Genomic DNA, 20,044 nt, shown 5'->3' on the forward strand with positions numbered 1-20,044 from the left:
TTCCTAATCTCTTTTTTTTTTTTTTCTTTTTCCCTCTTGTCTATGTTTTATACTCAGTCTGCCCTTATTCTCAACCAAAATGCTGGAATTACTGTAAACTTTTATTTTTGCAACTAAGGTGGTCTTACAACGAAAATACAGCTCCTCTCTGCATATATTATTAGAGAAGTTTCTTACCTTGATGGGTGCAAACGTTTTTTTAGAAAAAAGACAATGCAGAGGCACTCGAATTTGCTGTTTATTTGCTGTTTTCCAGCAGAGCACAGCTATTGTTAGAGCGCAAAATTAATAATATAGAATCAATCTGAGTATTTTTTATATCCAAATGATATACAGCCTTTATATTTGGACATTTCGTGGAAATTTTTGTGAAGCTATATTTCAGCAGGACTAACTAGCTGAACTGTTGTTTTCATGTTGTGTTCCTGTAGCTAGCAGTTAGAAGCCATGCTGGAAAATACTTGCATGGTTGAAATGGCAAGATGTTTTCAGAGAGACAAAAGTACTTTAATATCAGTTGGACCTAGCACAGAAAGAGTGACTGGGTATGGTACAGGGCTGCTTAGCCTTTCTCCACTCCCCTTCCATGCCATTGTAATCATTTACCCAATGAGTCTAATTAGGGAACTGATTTGAAATGTATATGTAATGCATTGATAAATATTGTGGAAGCTAAAAATAACTGATAAGTTCAACTCTTTCTAACTTAGATCATGACATATTATCATGAATGCTGTGCTTTGGAGATAAAGTTTCTAGTAATAAAATAGCATGAGGATATGCAAGCTGGTAGGGTCAAGTGCCATGTTTTACTGTGATTTTGGTGTTATGGGTGTTTGGTGTTTTTTTTTCCTTGTTAAAAATACAAATATATATGAATATGTATTTTTTTGTTTTAGGAATATTTAAAATTACTTATTCTTGTATTGCTAGAAAATTCTTACAGAAGCTCTATGTAAAAGATTTTGATAAAGGATTCATGACTGTAGTCAGCTTCATTTATTACATTTGTTTTTGCATCTGATCATTACGGAGTTGGGAAATCTGCATGTGACTATTGGTATTCATCTAAAAACTAGTGTTCCTCTTACATTTTAAAGAGATTCTAGTGTTCATTTCCTGAACTGTTTGAAAAGCTGGAGAATGCTTTAGTTGGTTTATTTTATATTTGTTGCCACATGGCATGTTCATGAAATGCAGAAACTTACAACATGGTGTTTCTGGAAATTCCCTTGGCATACTCAGATTAGTTTATTTTAAACAACTCTATCATTTTCTAAAAGAACTGAATAATTATTAAACTGAATTCCAACAGTGTGCACAGATTTGTTGGAAAGAAGAGTAGATAAAGCATATGTTTACGTGACTGACACAATCAAAGGTTTCCCTACACAGTTTTGCAAATGGTGATTATAATTTCATGTTAATAAGATGCAGGAAAATGTGCTGAAGGAGTAGTGCTTTGCTGCTTTTGTCACAGTTTCATCAAACTGATTTTGTCAGCACTGGAGCATAACCCTTGCCACATCAGTTTGAGTGCTCATTAGGCAGCCGATTTGTCTGAATCCTCATTAAATTGATTAACTCATTTACTTATGGATGATGACATGTTATGTGGTACAGGAATGGTGGTTAGAGACAAGAATCGAGTCTCCCATTGACTTGCTTGGTATTCTGTTCTTCATTTATTTCTACAATAGATTGCTGTGCTCAAGTGCTACAGCATCAGTGATTTACTTTTTGCTGAAGTGTGGCATCAGCTGAAGGATTCAGCATACATTGTGTGAACTTGTACGTATTGGTTAAACGACTGACAGCAATTTAGAAGCTTAGGTTTATAGCTTGCTCTAATTCCTTGATAATTCACTTGAGTACTGGATTTTCTCATAAAGAACCTAAAAGGTGTTCTTAAACGTCTATTTTAATGTAAATTAAATAATGAAGGGAAGCAAGTAAAGAAGTAAAGGAAGTAAAGTTGTACATTCAGAAGAGAGACATGTTGGTGGTACGGCAGTACAGGTTGAACTTTACCAACAATTTTCTATGACATTTTGTTGCTGTATGGCAGATGGCAGCAGAGGGGCATTCTGACAAAATGGCGTCTGACATGGGCATGCGTAAGAAGCAGTGGTGTGTCACTGAACTCCTCCATGCCGAAAGAATTGCCCCCATAGATATTCATTGCTTGCTGAATGCTGATGGAGGCCAAATAGTACATGTGAGCATGGCAAAGTGGAGGATGGTGCATTTCAGCGACGGTGACATAGACAGTGAGTCACCTCTGCTGGTGCAGGCTTTCATGAGTGTGGTATTCAGGCTCTTGTTCATTGCTGATGAAAATGCATAGCTAATGGTGGTGACTGTGTTGAAAAGTAGTGTTTTGTAGCTGAGAATTTGCTCTATCAGAAAGTGTTATTCTTTTTGTATCTCTTTTTGTTTCCGTAGAAATAAATATGAGGCATTAACTGTTGAGTGACCTAAGTAGTATGAAGATGTCCATTGCTTTGAAGAAGCAGAGTTCTTTTTCTGTTACCATGGTTTAACATAAGCCTTAGTCATAGACTGGAACAGAGCTGGATAGCTGTAGTTTGCAAACACAGATTGAGCTCTCTAAATGTAGAACTGGAAGCAAGAGGCAGTTAAATATTCTCTGAAGTACAAGAAAACAAGAAACAGGACATTTTCAATGCTAAAAGAAGACATTCTTAACACGCAACAAGCAGTTAAATGGACCTTTCGAGTTTTTAGAGGTATCCTATTCAGGGATGATTGTTTCTAGACAAGATGAATTGTAGAAGTTTGGGTACTACTGAGAGTTTGGTGTAGCAGAGGAAAGAGGCTTTTCATGGGTAGAGAAACTTTCCACGGTCCGAGAACTGAAAAAAAGGTACACCTTTGGGAAATGTAGAAGTATTTTTAATGTCTTTTTGTAAGTTTTTCCTAAAGAAATCTGTACCTGATTTTCTTTAATGTATGTAAACATATATTCATGTGTTGTAATGTCTACTTTTGTTTTTGCAAGTTTCTGTAGCGTTAAAAAATGATTGTCTCCCTAATTCTGTCTTCTTTGAATATAGTTAGGATTTAAGTGTTCTTAAGCTTCTTACAAGGTTAACATTAAGTTTCTGTAGAATTCAGAGATGGATACTGTGTGGGGAAAATACTTTTTTACTGTAATAGTTGTGTAGTATTTTTGGTTGTATTTTTTATACTGAGACAGAATTTTATTGAGGATCTAGTCCAAGTAGTCTCGTTTTCTTGAAATGATGACCAAAGTGTGAGTGAATTTTGTTCCGGGGAGATCCAGAAAGAGAGGACATCTTGCTCTCCCTCTGTAGAAGAGGTTGCTGTTATTGAATTAAATTGGACTAGAATTTCACCCACATTTTCATTTATTTTTATAAGGAAGAATTCAGATTTTCTTTTTTAGTATATATATACTTTTTTATTTTTGTGTGTGAGTTGTCGTTTATTTTACTTTGCTAAGATACATTTGTACAATTTGAGTTGCTGTTTCTGTAGAATCATTTTAGGATCATAGAAATTTTGCAAAATTGCATGTAAGTCACAGTTAACATTGAAACAGGAAATTGGTGATCAGAGTTGAATTACAGTGCTCTACATTTTTCTACATCCACCTATTTCCCCCCGGCACTTGCTCTGACAGTAATAGACCGCTTCTCTAATGGGGCTTGCATTTGAAGATAAGCCTACATGTAAACAAATTAACTTTTCTTAAATGGAGAGCCATTTCATTTGCAATAATGTACCAATTCATAAACTCTCGCAAGCATATTTTTTGAAAAAAGAAAGATAAATGACCCATTGTATAACACTTACTATTAGACAGACTAGATGTCCCTGTGTTCTGAGAGATAAGACTCTTGTATTATTACACCCTAATAAAATGAGTTAATGTTTTAGTATCAGAGATAAAAGGACAGTTGGATATATTTAATAACCAAACTGAGAAACACTTAATTTTAGTTGTCTGTAGCAATATAACACAAATTCCCCTGTAAAACAAATTGCACTTTTGGAATATACTTTAATGTGCATTCGACAAAGGAGAAAATGAGGTGATTGAAGTTCAATTTGTAGCATGTTATTAACCATTTCCGCTTGACTAGATGAGTAAAAGGATAATGGATGAGGGTTTTATTATTGCCTTTCTGCTAAAATGAAGTGGTGTAAAAGATAAGGTGATGAGATTAATGAACATAAGGAAAAGGCGTAATCAATCAAACTCCAACAGGGAGATGAGATGACAGTACTTAAGATTTGTAAGGATACATATTTTAAGAAGTGGATTTTATCAACACCAACATTTTGTTTAGGTGGAACGCTATGAAGCAGATACCTGCCGATTTTAGTTAGTTTTGTACGTTCCTTATGCTGCTGTATATTTGAATCTTCAGCGACTTAAGTAACAGATGAAAGCTGAGATGTCTTGTTTATTTAAAACCCACATTTTTTAAAACTGCAGTTATAAATGAGGACAAACAAGTGCAACTATTTATTTTATAGCAAGAACAATGTTTTATTTATCAGTTCTTCACTGGTGAAATGCTCTTAGATGTGTTTGGAAGAGTCACTTCTGTTCCCTGTTTTACCGTCTCGAGTTCTGTGGCCCTGTCTTTTGAGAAGGTAGTTTTCATTAGTCATGAAAAAGTAAGGCACATTCCTTTTCCTGTAAGAAACAGTCAGCCATCAAAATCCATAAGATTTCAACTCTCAGATTCTTGAATAGAAAACAATATCTTATGAAGACTAATCTGCAGAACTTTTTGGATAGAAACACATTCCTTGTTGTAGGGTGACGCTTTTTATGTTTCAGATCTCAAATGCAGTACTTCTTGCCTTTGATACATATCTTAAAATGACTAACTTACTTGCATATCTGTATTGCTAACAAGTTATGGAAATAAGAGTCCTCATCGTAGCAAATGATTTGTTACAGGCATTTTTAAATGTTTCTTATGCTAGAATCCTAAATTCTTTAAATTACTTGCAAGTACTCCAGCTACGTTTAGTCATGGAGTGACTTTGGTAACCCAAAGATGGGTCTTGTGTGTTAAACTATGCTTTTTTCTACAAAGGAACACTGAGCTGCAAACTAAATCACATAAGAACTGAGCATGCCATTGCAATACCCTTTGTGTTTCTCATGCCTTCAGTTTCCCACTTTTTAAAATAAATGTAAACCACTTTCAAGATGTGGAGCTGACTGGGAATGGAGCTTCCATCTAGTTTTTTTTTTTTTTTTTTTTTTCCCCTTGTGTTTTATTTTTTTCCCCACTTAATGATTTAAGGAGGGCTTCCTTCAAATACATTTAATTTGCTTAATGAGTTGCCTTAAGTTACTTTTGCAAATGAAATATGCATAGATAGGCTAAATTATTGTATTTTCTCAAGGAACTGTTAGTTCTTGGCAGCGCTTTGTACAGGATGGATAGGTTATTGCTGTGAGGTTAAGTCTGTCTGAAAAGCCTTTTACAATGCTTTCTTCTCTTTAGACTTCAGAATTTATGAAACAGACTGTTAGATATTGGCTAGAACTCAGTGCTTTGTAAATACTCCCACATTAGTTCTGACTTGTTCTGCCTTTTAGGAAAACTTCCAGTTGTGCAAAACAGTATTGTGGATTTGTAAGATAAATGTGTAACACAGGCCAGATCACAGTTTTTCACTGTAGCTGATGTTTTCTTATAGACTTACAGTTCCCTCTTCTCCTCTCATCTGCACAATTTTTTGATAGGTCATTTTTTATTGGACCCTCAGGAGAAGCAAGTTTTAGATTTAATACCCTGGAGGGAGTGGCAAGGCAAATCATGTTGTTGGATCACTTGTTCAACTATCCCCAGACTGCTGTCTGTGTATGTTGTATTGGTATGATGTTCCCAAGCCTTTCTTATCAATCATTTGGACTAGATATGCAGTTTAATTTTCTGTTCTATTTTAAAAGTGAAACTATGGTCATATTCTTGTTTTCTTACTCCAGTATCCTAGATATGGTCAAAGTTCTCATATTAGGTATGTCCATGGCTTAATTAACCTTGGAGGAAGGTCTGTACTCATAAGAATGTTTTATAGCTGAATTTAAACTGTTTTGTCATCAGTGAAAATGTTGATCAGCAGTTACTTTATAAAACCTTCTATTCACATTGCTCTTTGTTCTTTGCAAATGTGGATCATTTTAATTGGTCAGATTACTTAAGTGGGTGATCTTCTGAGATTCTCTCTTGTAGTCATAGGCCATTTTCCATGCGAAATGACTCTACTTTTACAGGAATATGAGATAAATGTAAGAATACGGATACTGGGTATGAGGCATGCTTATGTAGGCCTTGATTAAAAAAGTGTGATGGGGGGCATGTCCTCTGATAACTAAGAGTGATTTCCGTATCTTGTTGTCATATCTGTATTCTGATTTGGTATACAAAAAAGGAGCTAGCAGGGAGAAAAGCAGTCCTTGAGCAGTGGAGGGTTTATAAGCAGCACTATCTTCTGTCCCAACTTCTGAGAGCAGGAGGGAGAATTTCTCTAGCATTAATTACTATACAGTTCTGGGATGTGGGGCAGCTACCAGACATCCCAAGTAAGGCAAATGTATGTAATTACACAGCAGCCCCGGCAGCTGCTCCAGTATACTCAGAGGGAATTTGGTTCCTGCAGCAGTCTAGAGATTGTGCAGCACAAAGGTGGCATTAAGCCATTTTTACATTCCCATCCCTTTGCAAGCTGCACCTTCTGTGCCATATCTCTCATAAAACATAGCACAGAATCTTTTAATGTAAACTGCTGGATTGGCAGCTCTGGAGTCTGACTTTTCTCTTTGCCTTCTAGAGGCACATCTGTTCTTTTACGAATGGGCTTGGTTCCCATAAATGACCTGATCAGATGCAGTCTTTTCTGATGACTGGTACTCTAGCTTCCTGCCAGATGTGTGGGGGTGGTTTTTTGTTTTTGTTTTGTTCTGATGAAGGGATATGAAGAGTAGTTTACAGGACATCAATAAAAAATCCTTCTTTTTGACAATGAAACTTACTTTTTTTTTCATTGTCCATAAGTTGTTTTCTCCCACGTGCCTTCTCCAAGTTCATATCAAAATGGCAGACACTGGACAACTGCCAGTATTGCAGGTGCTTTAGTTCCCTCCTTTTTTTGTAGCTGCTGTTCTGCTTGCACGTGTTACGGCTTGATAGGACTTTGTAGGGTACATGTAGGAGCAGCCCATAGGAAAAGTTATAACCCGAAGGTGGTTAAGTAGGCAGGTGCAAGGCACCGCAGTGGGAAATGTAACATGACTGTTCTTTTCAGAACAGGAATTTGAAGCGACAGTTAAAACAAACACGAAGCTTATTTTTCTAAAGAAAACTTCATGGCTAAATTATGGTTAAGAGCAAAGATAGCAAAACTAAGTGAGCTTCTACATTGTTTTCTGTGATATACTTTTGAGAAGCATGTTCCTGTGTATTACCTTTGACCATATCTAGTTATACTGCTGTGGATATGAACTGCTGTGAGTCATTAGTCTGGCAATTGTCCTAGTTTTCTGTACTCTATAGAGATCAACCAATATAGACGGATAAAGATTATCTACAAGGTTTTTTGCAGTAGGAATTTTATAAAAGGAGGGGGACTAGTTGTAACTTTTAACTTGAAAACTAAAAAAACAAACAAACAAACAAAAAAAAACCCTGCACAGAAACTTAAAATCTCTACATTTGACAACTTTGTCAAATATTGGAGAGAAGATGCCTCAGATATGTAAGCAAAAAACAGTAATTTTCATAAATACAGAGAGAAGAACCTGTCCGAGAACAGTCCAGTGTGAAGTTGCAGTTGAGAATAAGAAGATAGTAATTTCCACAAAATCAGTTTTGGTCATCTGAAAAACCAGTTGACTAAAGCCTCAAAGTTATCTCAGTGTGAGTGATTAATCATTGATGATGAAGCTGCATCCTTGCAACTTGCTTTCTGTAATTTTACTGCACTTGTCTTATATGAGGAACAAAAATAATTGATTGATTTGGTGTGTAAAATCTTTCTGGAAAAAAAAATCCTGATCATGAGATCCTTCGAAGATGTCCTATATTAGAGAATTAAGATGTAGAATTACTGAAAGTAGTCCTTGGTGGTGTTCTTCCAGAGTAACTGAGGATAGTGGAAATGCTATGGCACAGCCTGAAGCAGTGATGGAACACCTGGTGGGAAGGCAGGGCCAATCCAGGGGAGCTCAGGTGCATGCAATGTACCTGAGTGACCAGAAGGGGATAAGCCAGGATCCACCCCTTCCTTGACCTCATTAAAGGGTTGGCAGTGGAGGCAAGATGTCTTTTGCTGGATATATCTGTGTTCCTGGGGCTTGCTAGCTGTAAGCAGTTCTTCATTTCTGCGTAAGCGGCTGATGCATTTGGGCTCGTTCTCATTTTTTGTAGCTCAAGACTTTGTCACTGCTCTTATTACAGTGTTTTCTATCTCACTGTGGCGTTACACTGAGTAGTTTCAGAGAAACACACATGAGTGAGTGTCTTCCTCATAAACTGTGGTCTAAAGGCTCATCTGTTCTCTAATTTCCATTATGAAGTCTTTTGTATGATCAGATATGGGGTTCTTGGCAAAATTTGGGTTGTGGTCATACTACCTCATGATGCTGGGGTTATGTGTACACTGAGTTTGATTTAGCATGGTAATTTCTGCATTCTGTGTATGATACGCTATTATGTAGTCTGTCACTTGTGTTAACATTTCAGTGTATGTATACACACAAGTATGAATCTAGATGTGTGTGTACCAGTGTGGTTTCATAAGAGTGTCTCCATCCTTGGTTAATTTAAATGATGATATACAAGTAGGTTGGAATCCGTACAGCCCCATTCATGTATGCTGCTTTGGTAAATGCATGAGATGTGAACTGTGGTGCACGTGTTAGTTGCACCATTTTAATGATGCTTATCAGAGAATCTGAGAGTGGACACGAGTTGAAATAGCCACTTTTTCAGAAGATGCTATCTGAATCATTTGGAAATTCTTAGAGTTAATTCGTTGTGGCACGCTCTCTCGGTTGTGTGAGCTTTGTGCATCTTCCTCTTGGTGAGCAAATCCTTACTAAGAAATCAGAATGTAACAGGTTCACTAAATCAAGACAGCAATCGATTCTTCCAAGATTATATGAATTATTGTAATTGTAGCTCTGTTTTGTCATGAATCTGCTGTTTTATTTCCCAAATAAAGGAAAATTCTTTTATCCTTATCTTTGTAGGGCTTGGCGAGGCACTGAAGCCTTTGTTTTCTTCTTGTTGGACTTCTGCTTTTTAGGCTGCGTAATTTAACTTATAGTCCTGCCTTTAGCAATTGGATCTTATTGTTCTCCATTATGGTCAAATGTTTTCTGCCTCTGGTAGTGAACCATTGTTGATGTTTTTCAATCTGAGTGTTAGCAGAGGTGATCAAAAGGGACAAAGAAATTATGAAGTATTGGACGTAGTGGGAAGGAGTAAGATAGCTGGTGCTAACTTTGCTTATGGTGTTTAATGATTTATTAGTGCATACAGAATGTTGAGAACCTCGTAGTCAAAAAAAAAAAAAGGAAAGAAACCTGTTATGGATAGAGGCCTTCCTGATATATTTTTTTTCTTGGTGATCCTGGTGAAACTTACCTGCAGTTAGTGGAAGACTGCTTGCAGAAAATCTGCATTGCATAATTTTTTTTCACATTGAAATACAGCTTTAGCATCAGGATAAAGAGAGAAAGTATGGTTATGCATCCTCTATTTTAATCATCTGGGAAGTATTTTTCATGTCATCGCACGTGTACTGATCTGTGGCCTGTGACAGACGTTATTCATTTCCACAGAAATTGTGTTTTTATATGTAACTTTTATTTTTAGATCTATTCTATAGTTGAGAGTAGTTGCTAAGTTATAACTAATGATTGTGCTATTTACAGATCCAGTGGTTTTGAAGTATATCAGTCTAGTATAAACAGCGTACTGTGAAATAAGAATTTCAGCTTGTGGTAAATCTATCTGTCCCCAGCAGCTTCAGGTAAAATAATTTTAGCCTTCTAAAGCACATCAATTTGCTAGTCTGTGGTTCATGTATCAAAGAGCATTCTATGAAAATATCAATATCATTGGTTAATATAAATGAAATTAATTTTTAAAGGTGGGCTAAAGGTTGACATCTGAAAAATTGCATTACTTTGCAGAAGAGAAATTTCTGTCTTCTAGTGAAATTTCAGGTCAGGAGGGCAAGTAATTTTCACAATCTTCAATGGGAACCAGTGAAATATGAACTTCGTTGTCACCTAGCCCCAAAGCGATAAGATAAAATGAGCTGATACATCATTTGCTGTGGTTTTATCATCTCCTCCAGTAATTGGAAGAGAAAACATAAGAGTCCTTTACCACCCCCCTCTCCAATCCCTTCACCACCCACACCCAGGCATAAGCCATTTTGCTGTGATCGATACAAAGGTCACAGAGTATTTATTTATTTATTTAATTTTTTTTAATGCTGGGTAAAACCATCTAGTGGAACATTAAAGTAATGAATATGTTTAATTGAGTTTGTCACCCATGAAAATGCTGAACAGGATTGTGTAGCAGACTGTGCTCACAGGAGGGACTGGATGGAGGACTACTGTTTGAGCGTGGATTTCAGGGGCTACGTGTACAAGTATCTATTACTTAAAGAGAACATCTTAATCACTGTTCTCAAGATCTCTAAAATAAATGATAAGCTTTGAGATTTATTTAAAAATATTTGGATATTTAATATTATTAATTTTGGATGTATTTAAGGCAAGAGTACAGTAAGACCGTTTCACTGTGGATGCTATAGCTAGAAACCATGTAACGTTTGGATGGTAGAATCAGAAGACACATTTGCAAATCTGAGTTTGTGGTGGAGATCCAGATTCCTACTGAACTATGAATCAGACTTTATGTCCTCTACGTGCTGTAATTTTGCATTCCTGAACAAAAACGATCCCAAAAGACTTAGAATGCTACCAGAAGACTGTATTTGTGTACCTTCTCTTTCAGCTGCAGTCAAATGCTAGTTAGAAGCATTTTGTTCGTTTGCTTTTTTGTATCTAGCTTAATGTGCTTCATAACTTTTTTAGGAAAAGATTTCAAGAAAAGCTGTTTTGAAATGCACGAATATGCATCAGCTGTTTAAATAAGCTATTTAGATTTTATTTTACTCACAGCAGTTAAATTGGCTGGCATGTTAAAGTAATGTAATTATTCAATTACAATTTCACTTCTGTAACCCATTTGCAGACTTAATTACTTTTAGGATGTTCACATTTTTAAGATCAATACTTTTCTCTAAAAGAGAATATATAATAGCTGATTTGTTTGCCTGAAATGTAGAGCAAAATGTTCATCCAGTCCTCAGTGAAATGCTGCTTTTCTCATTCAGGAGGCAGATGTGGAGGTGTTATCTTGTAACAATTTAGTGTAATCTGTTACAAGAGACATAGTTTATAATCAGGGTTCAAGAGGGGGCTTTGAAGAAAAAGTGAAGTGGGGCATTTGTGTTCAAAAGTGTACAATGAATAGCTTCCAAGTGAGCATTTTCATGTTAGGAAATTAGCTGAAACCCAGCTATGAATTGTTAGGAAATGATTTGTTTACGTATGACCTTAATTAACAATCATCACTATTGTATCTGAGTTTCCATGCAACTCTGATTTCAGTCTCCTCAAAGTGGTAGTTGTAGCTGGCTCTTCTTCACCTGTTGGGCACTCAGTGAGCTTCTTTCTGCCAGGTAGCATGGGGGCTTGCAACAGGACTGTAAGGACTGGCTGCAAGCTTGGGCTGTCATTTCTAGTATTTGAAGTAAATAAGAGCTTCATGCAAAGGTAGAATCAGTTTTGGATTTTAAATAGTGATGTCATGCCTTTTCTTCATCTGGTTTGCTGAGGTTTCACCATGGAGTAGTTTGTGTAATAAGATTTTTGGAACTGTGGAACCTGACATGGTTCATTTCTTTACTTCTGTGACAAACTGTTTAAGTTGTCTTTCCTCCTGCATAGTGCAGTGTCTTTTGAAATAAATGAAACATGCAGTAGATTGAATTCCAGTCTGATGTTTCGAATCAACTGAAATTGCGTAAATACCTGTTCATGTGGAAAAGGAAGTTCTGTTTGTGCATGTTACATGAGATTGTTTCAGATGATGGTCCATAACTATTACCAGAGCTGACAAATAATGAAAATAAATAGAAGTGAACTCAGAGCATTGTACTGAAGGATAAATAAGATGGTTGGTCTTAAATTCTTGAGCAGAATTTCTGTGCTGTATGGCTTAAGGAAGGAAGTGGGTATGTACGAGAGTAGTTTTTGCAAGTTGTAATTTTGAAACTGAAATTATGAGATGTGGTAGCACTAATTAAAAAAAAATCCCTTTATGAATATGAAAATTCTAAATTTAAATCGCCAGCCACTTTGTACAGCAGGTAGGTTCTGCTAATAAAATCGGCTATCTGGCAAGGAATAAAAGGTTGAATTTGATTTTAGTAAGGAATCCTCACTGATACACATGAAAGCAGCGCGTTTGTGCCCTGGATCTTTCATCTTGTCTGCTGGGCCCGCTAAGCACAGAGCAATGGTAATGATGCAGTTTCCATGGCAACCGGTTCATTGGAGGGCTAGACCTCTGTCTGGGGTGCTGTCAGTGTGCGAGGGGTTCAGAGAACAGAGTGTCCCAAAGAAGGGCTGCTTCCACCTAATCCAGTTTTAATTGAACTCCAGAGACTTTGAAGTGAAGCTGCGGACCAGGCAGTTACTGTTCCGACTGGGGATGGAGGCCTGGCTCAGCTAGGCCTCAGCTGCTCTCGCTCCTGATAACGGCTGTTAATGAGCGGCCTGAAGAATTGCTCTAGCAGGGACGGCTATCGTGCCTGCAGTGCGATCCAAGTTTGGGCTGTAAATCCTGGTGTTCTGGTAACTTCACCATGGCTGTATGAGGCGCCCAGCATAAACCAGCTCTGCTAATTTCAAATTGTTGCTTTTCCTTTCGGTTTGGGGAAAAAAAAAAAAAAAAAAAAGAATAAAAACAAAGGGCTTTTGGCCATGTGTTTCCGCTGCCTCTACAAATGTCAGACCCACAGAGTAAAAGTAATAATTATTCAACATGCTGATTTTTCTTACAGTAATAAGTAATTACCTAATAAGTTTGAATATGAAGTGTTCTGATTTATAGTGACAGTCAGTTGTTTCAATTGCTATTACAGAAATGCAGAAAGACGTTCCTAATTGTCTCTGAAAAGAGTCATTGAAATTATAAGCTCCAATTTTCAGGTCTTAATATGAATGAATACCAGCAGAAGTACTAAGACATTTTTGTACGCAGGCCCTGCAACTTTATTTCCTTTGTCACCTATTTGGATGCTGTGCTCTGTAAAAGATACTTAGGATGCGTTTTTTTCTTTCTGTGTTCATGGAGTATTGGGACAGAAGTTGTCTGTTGCACTGGAAGGGAAGATGTGGAAGATGGTTTGCTTAGTAAACTTGCTGCTTTTGGTTCTCCCCAGTTGTTTTTTATAAAGTTTGCAGATATGGCACGGTATTTTACACTGTGCTATGCAACACTTTATTTTAGTGCTTCTGTCTTCAAACAAATAGCTCATGCAAGGCAAAGTCTTCCTTAGTTTAAAACCTATAAACAAGTCATTGTGTTCAAAACCAATCTCGCTTATGTTAGAGGCTTGAGTTTCACTTCTCTTTTAGTTTTTTTTTTTTTTCTTCCCAATATATTGCTAAGTGAAATTGTTCTAAGAGTGATGGTGGAAGATAATACTTAGATCTCTTGTAGTGGGGTTATGTTTAAAGTGTTTGTGTTTACTAAAACGGACAAATTTCAGATATTTTCCTTTGCTTGTGCTTTGTTAATCTGAGGCCCAACGGTGTCCAGTGTTGCCGTCCTTTAACACTTACATAATTAAGCATTGAAATGAAAAGGAAAAAGTGAAGAAACAAAGAAACAGAGTGGCTGCGGACTAAAAATGAGATTAGTTTGAACTGTGAAGGCAGACTAAGCTTCTGTGTCTGTCAGATGGGATGACAGGAATTGTAACAAGTTACTTTGACAACCGCTTACTCCATAGAGAGATTATGCTGAGTTCATTTGCAGGTTTGTATTTAACCTTAGCTGACAAAATGATACTTAACCTCTTATACAGACAACCTTTATACCTCCAGAATTAATGAATGTTGCCTTAAAGATAAATGTAAGGAATGTTTTTTCTTCCTTAAAGACATTTTTTACTCTCGTTTTTGTTGCATTTCTCTTGTTACAATGCTAAATTGAGTGTGGATACATCTGATGGTACTAGTAGTTCACTTCAGAATATGCTTTTGTATTTTATGACCTTTCTTGTTGTTTCTGAAACTCCCATAAAGATAGTCAATTGTCCTTAAAGGAAAAATAAGGGCAAATTTTAAGAGGGTCTGGTATAAACAGTTGACTTTAGACCTAAAAAAATCCATGCCTCATAGCATTGTTTTAAATATGAGCAACTTGTTAATTTTGCTGTAGGTTTTGGATGCATTTGGTAGAATCCAGATGCTTGTGCATCTGTTTCTCTATAAAAAAGTGTTACTTATGCTGATAGCATATTCAAGCATACTCTTTCACATGCTCAATTTCTTCTAGATTCTGGCATATACAGAAGGACTCCATGGCAAATGGCTTTTTTCAGAGATTCGAGCTATCTTTTCCCGACGCTATCTTCTACAAAATACAGCGCTGGAGATATTCATGGCAAATAGAGGTACTGTGAGTTTAGAGAAATATCAAGTCTTGATTGATTCTGGGGACGTTTTCTTTCTCCTTGGCTCCTTACTCATTCCCTTTTTGTTAGGGATCTGTATAAGCAGTAGAGAGTTTTAGATTAAGTGCCTCAATATTTAAGTTAGTATATTTTTGAATTACGATTTTTGTTTTTCCTTCTTTTTTTTTCCTTCATTGAAGAATCATGTTCAGACGTGATAACTGGGAATTAGCAATACTTCACTTTCACGTATATCCACATACTTACTTGGCATCCCCTGAAGTCTATTGTTTAAGGCATACGCTACCTCTGATCTGTTATGCTTGAAGTTTTTTCTCCTCCCTTGGGGGAAGGTTAGCAGTTATTAGTTATACCAAGTGAGAAAACAGAATGAAAAAACTTCACTAGCAGACTGGACCAGTGACTGATTTAGCTTCATTCTTTATTTCTAGGAATAATATTAATGTATTCTAATATTTTCAAGCATAGTCGCTTAGACAGCTCTAAAATTATATGTATAAAATTACGTAATATATATAAACGTATGTAATATATAGGAGTTACAAATACATATTATATATTTAAACAGGGAAGCACAGCTGTCAGTTATTCCTCAGTGTAACTCCAAGAAATAAATTTGGGCTTAACCCTGCTTGAGTATGAACTTTTTTTTTTTTTTTTTTTTTTTTTTTTCCCCTTGTCAGCTCCTTTCTCAGACACACATAAAATTCACTCAAAATATGAAGAGTTAAGATTTTGGACAATTTTCTTTTGCTGTTATCTCCTTGTAAATTTTAGTTTGGATTGCATGTTGTCTTTACAGATTGAACTAAGATTCTTCAGACATGGTGCTTTTGTACCAGTAATGAATATTTAAAAATTAAGTTGTGAAAACACCAAATAAAGTAGGTCCTAAGAGGACACTTTGCAAATGTATAATTGTTTTTTTTCCTCTATAGTAATATTGGATATTGTTGTCCTGAAATCTTTATGTTTTATAGGATAAAATGTTTAATGCAGTTAGTATGACAGTCAGAAAGTACCGTCTTTGTTTAAAACAAACTCTCACCTTGAACATAACTGTTAAGGAATCAGACACATATCTTGCAGAGCATGTCTGGGTGTCCACCAGAATATTCATAATGTGCACAAACACTTTCTTACTTAGGACCCTCTAGTTGCACTTCATGAAGTTCAGGAATGTTTCCTGGTGATCACGATTGGATTGAGTAGTTCATATTTTTGATTTCTTATTTCATTAGTGTAATTCTGTTATTTCACACAAAGTATGAAGATAATATTTTGAGAAATGAATATATGTAGAAAATGTCTACCCATAAAGCTACTTTACATATAAACTACCCTTTTTGAAATTAATCCTAGTTAGTTTGTATATACCTATAGGTTTGACTTCTATTCAGAAAGCAGTGCAACTGCAGGCCTTAGAAATGTGTAAAACTGTCAATTTCTTTTGAAATTCCTTTCAGTGGAAAATAGAAGAAATTTTATATACAAGTGTATTGACAGTAATCTGAAGGAAGCATGTCTTGTTTTCCATCTGTTTGGCACCTGATTGTTGGCATAGAAAGGCTGAAATAAGTAATACCAAGTAACATCGTATTTCAAATCCTATGTTCACAGTGGGTGTCATGTTCAACTTTCCTGATCAAGCAACAGTAAAGAAAGTGGTTAACTGTCTCCCTCGGGTTGGTATTGGGGCTACCTTTGGACTACCTCAGACCAGGTATTTAACAATTTGAGTTAATTATAACTGTGAGGTCTAAGTGTTTTTTGTTTTTCATCAAGCCGACCAATGGTTTAAAGCCTTAATACCTATTGCTTTATAAAACATTTCTGTTTGTTCTGCATGCTTTTTTGAATGTGTTATTGTAACTAAAAACTTTGGATTTGAGGTTGTTTTTGTGATTTCTGTCTGTTACATAGAAGGTATCATCTTTTTGTAAATATGACTTAATGTACTTAAGGAAAATAGGACTCCTTGTTTACACTGAAATGTAAGCTTGGTTTAAGATGGCATGTAGTACTGATTAGCTTTTGAGAGTTCTCAGTTTCATTTGCTTGACTGTAACATCCTTGAGTTCTCTGTATTATTTAAATGCAGAATAAAATGATTGTTCCTAATCAGAAGGATATTCTAATCATGTGTAGACCGACATAAGCTAAACAGCATGTGAAGGATTGATAAGGTGTATCTTTTTGCTCTAGAGGACAGGGTACAGATTTGTTTTGATTAAGTGGAAAAATCAGTATTTCTCTGTCAGTCTTTGCGTTTGGGTTGCCAGACTGAAGATTACGATTCACTTTGCTACATTTTTTTGTAGTAGATGATTTGGGCTTTTTTACCAAGTATCTTCAGGATTGAAGTCAGCAGCGTAGTTTGATGTTCACTGAGGCTGATGGAAGTAGTTTTTGAAGTGTTCCTCATTTCTAGTTGGATTGATTTCCTCCTGCATTTAAAGTATATAAGCTTCAGGTATCCAAAATAGCATTTGGTTTAAATAGAAATGTAGCATAGAACTAGTAAAAAGAAATGTTCTACTGCCACTAACATTTTCTTAAGTAAAAAATGAAGATCCTCCAGGTTTTCTCATTATTTGTCTCCAATGTGTACTTCCGTTTTTCAGACGCATTTCTTTGGCTAGTCCACGACAGATTTTCAAAGCTTCCCATATGACCCAGCGGTGGCAACACCGAGAAATTTCCAACTTCGAATACCTGATGTTTCTAAACACAATAGCAGGTAACATAAATTACTGTGGAACTCATGAATGGAAGCATTTAGTTAGCGGTGTCAGTCTCAGCAGTCATGAGGCACTGCTGGTTTTTCCCTTTGAACAAATAACTTCTCCAATGCGAAATTTTCTTCAGAATAATAATTTCATAAATTCCTCCTACATTTACTTTATGCATTTTTCCATAGTGATGACAGTGCTTAATGGTCTACTAATTGGCTTTCAGACTGGGCTCTTTCTAAAATGGCCTGTAGAGCAAATGCCTCTGCTTCTGCTAACGACTTCAAATACAAATGGTCAGCTTTGCTAGTTTCTGCAGTCAGTCATTAAGTCAGAGATGCCAGGATACTGGCAGATTTTTTTTTTTAAGTAGTGAAAGTTCTGTTTGACACTGATCATGACATTATTTTCTCAGTTTCTAGTTGAATGAATCTTTTCAGCTTTAATGTATTATTGAAATAATGAAGTGTGTTCTAGCTGTTTGTGTTCTTGGCATTTGCAGTTTAAAGGAATTAAAAAATAAGATTATGGAAAAAGGGAAAATCTAGTTGCCCAATGTGGGAAAGTGAATGACAATCAATTTGAAACAAATAAATAATAAATATATCAATGTCAAGTATCCTTAATCCTGAATAAGGAAAAATGTGTAACATAACCAACTGATAAGGGAAAGAAAGGATCTAGCTATACCATTTAAAAATTCTGCAAATCATAATGGAAAAATATGGAATGGTGTAAGAAAACAATGGAAAAAAAAACTTGGAGTGACTCAAATTTCTTTTCTGATAGAAAATTTTATTTTCTATCATTCGCCTGATAGAATGGATTGTAAAATAATCTCCCTTGGGAAGAAGTAAAAGCCTTTCCCTCGAGTCTTTTAAGAGCAGACAAAATCAAGACAACGTATTCATGTGAATGAACTTCTGCGACAGAATCCAAAGACAGGATAAAAAAAAGTTATGTTACTGGTTATGTGCAATGTGTGTATGTATTGTGTAGGTGATATATTTGGTTTTACTGGAGGAAGGTGATTATATCCATCTTACGGATTCACTAAGGTATACATGTGAACCTGGTTTTAGAACATGGTGGGGTTTTTTTTTGCAGATTTTTTATTCTATTACACGTAGGCATATCCAAAGATCAACGCCAATTTAACAAGGATTCCCTAAATAAAATGGTTATTTGAGTGATTTTTTTCAACCAAAAATCCTGAGCTCCTTCACATAGTGAATTTAATGCATAATGAAAATTGCTTCTGCTTTTTGTGTAAGAAGAAGTCATTGGATTTCCATTTTTTTAGGTTTCTCATTTTAAAGATTGAAGACAAGATGACAAAGCAAGGGAAAGTGCATAGGAAATGAATGTATTTAACTGTCACTCTTGCTGCTTGCAAAACAGTTAACAAATGAAGTGAGATGAGCTGCAGTGTTTTAAATACTAGCAATTTGAAAACTTTCTAATTATCCTTTTTGTAAAGCAAAGTAGAGCATTGAAGTGATAAAGGATCTAAAATAAATTACGGTTCATTTGAGGAGCTCACAAAATTATATAGTTTTATCTTCAGAGGTTGATATTTTAGTTAAGCGGAAGTCCCTTAATTCCGGCTGTTGTTTTTCATTGTCAGGTCGCACTTACAATGATTTAAATCAGTATCCTATTTTCCCTTGGGTTCTTACCAACTATGAATCAGATGAGTTGGACCTTACGCTTCCTAGCAACTTCAGAGATTTGTCAAAGGTATTTGTCATACATTTTATTTTTCTCTCTGTTAATCATTACAGGAGTTTTCAGTCTTATTCACGTCTTCTGCAGTGTTTGCTGCTTTGGTGGAAAACATAAAGAAAAAAATTTATTTAAAATTTGTTCTTTTAACAAACATTATCTATACAAGATGTTAATGCGATAAATAAAAAATGAAGGCAGTTTTTAAAAGTTGTTATTTTTAGGTAATTATTGATGAAGCTAAACATAGATCTGTTTGAAAATCTGAAAGTTTGTTTTTTCACTTCAGATTTAGTACTTCAACTTTAAAAAGTGCATCCGTCATACACATACATGTATCTACAGGTGTATGTTTCTGTTCATATATGTGTGCATATATATATATATATATATTCTGACTGTTCGGTACCTTTTGCCTATATATTATTATATATGATATATACAATGATCTATTGAAGATTATAGATAGAAATCGAAAGCCCATAAATAGTACTTTAAGTCCAAAATGGAAAGGTACTGAGGTACTGTCATTGTAATATTTTCTAATAATATTATTATGTTTGACTTGTCATGAACTCAGTGCTTTCCCAGAATGTCTGACTGATACACAACTATAATCATGGGTAAACCTACACATGGTTTGACCTGTAACAATTTTTTGTATGTAAACAATGTTTTAAAGTAATTAAAATAAAGTAATTTCATAAGAAATTATTAGAATTTAATGAACGCTTTCTTAATAGTTTCCAGGCCAAAAAAAAAAAAAAAAAAAAAAAAAA

The 20,044-nt window shown here is 35.5% G+C and overlaps 1 protein-coding gene across 4 annotated transcripts in view; it reads left to right on the forward strand.

Moving 5' to 3' along the window:
- LRBA (LPS responsive beige-like anchor protein) overlaps positions 1-20,044 on the forward strand; it is a 367,611-nt gene that overhangs the window by 229,595 nt on the left and 117,972 nt on the right. For all 4 annotated transcript variants that reach the window (XM_042828460.1, XM_042828457.1, XM_042828458.1 and 1 more), the window contains exons 40-43: positions 14,670-14,787; positions 16,429-16,531; positions 17,433-17,548; positions 19,168-19,280. In XM_042828460.1, the coding sequence (XP_042684394.1) occupies positions 14,670-14,787; positions 16,429-16,531; positions 17,433-17,548; positions 19,168-19,280 (450 nt within the window). The remainder of the gene's footprint in view (positions 1-14,669; positions 14,788-16,428; positions 16,532-17,432; positions 17,549-19,167; positions 19,281-20,044) is intronic.

Source organism: Centrocercus urophasianus, unplaced genomic scaffold (genome assembly GCF_019232065.1).
Source record: "Centrocercus urophasianus isolate 14NV4802_14NV808 unplaced genomic scaffold, USGS_Curo_1.0 seq_3, whole genome shotgun sequence".
NCBI lineage: Eukaryota > Metazoa > Chordata > Aves > Galliformes > Phasianidae > Centrocercus > Centrocercus urophasianus.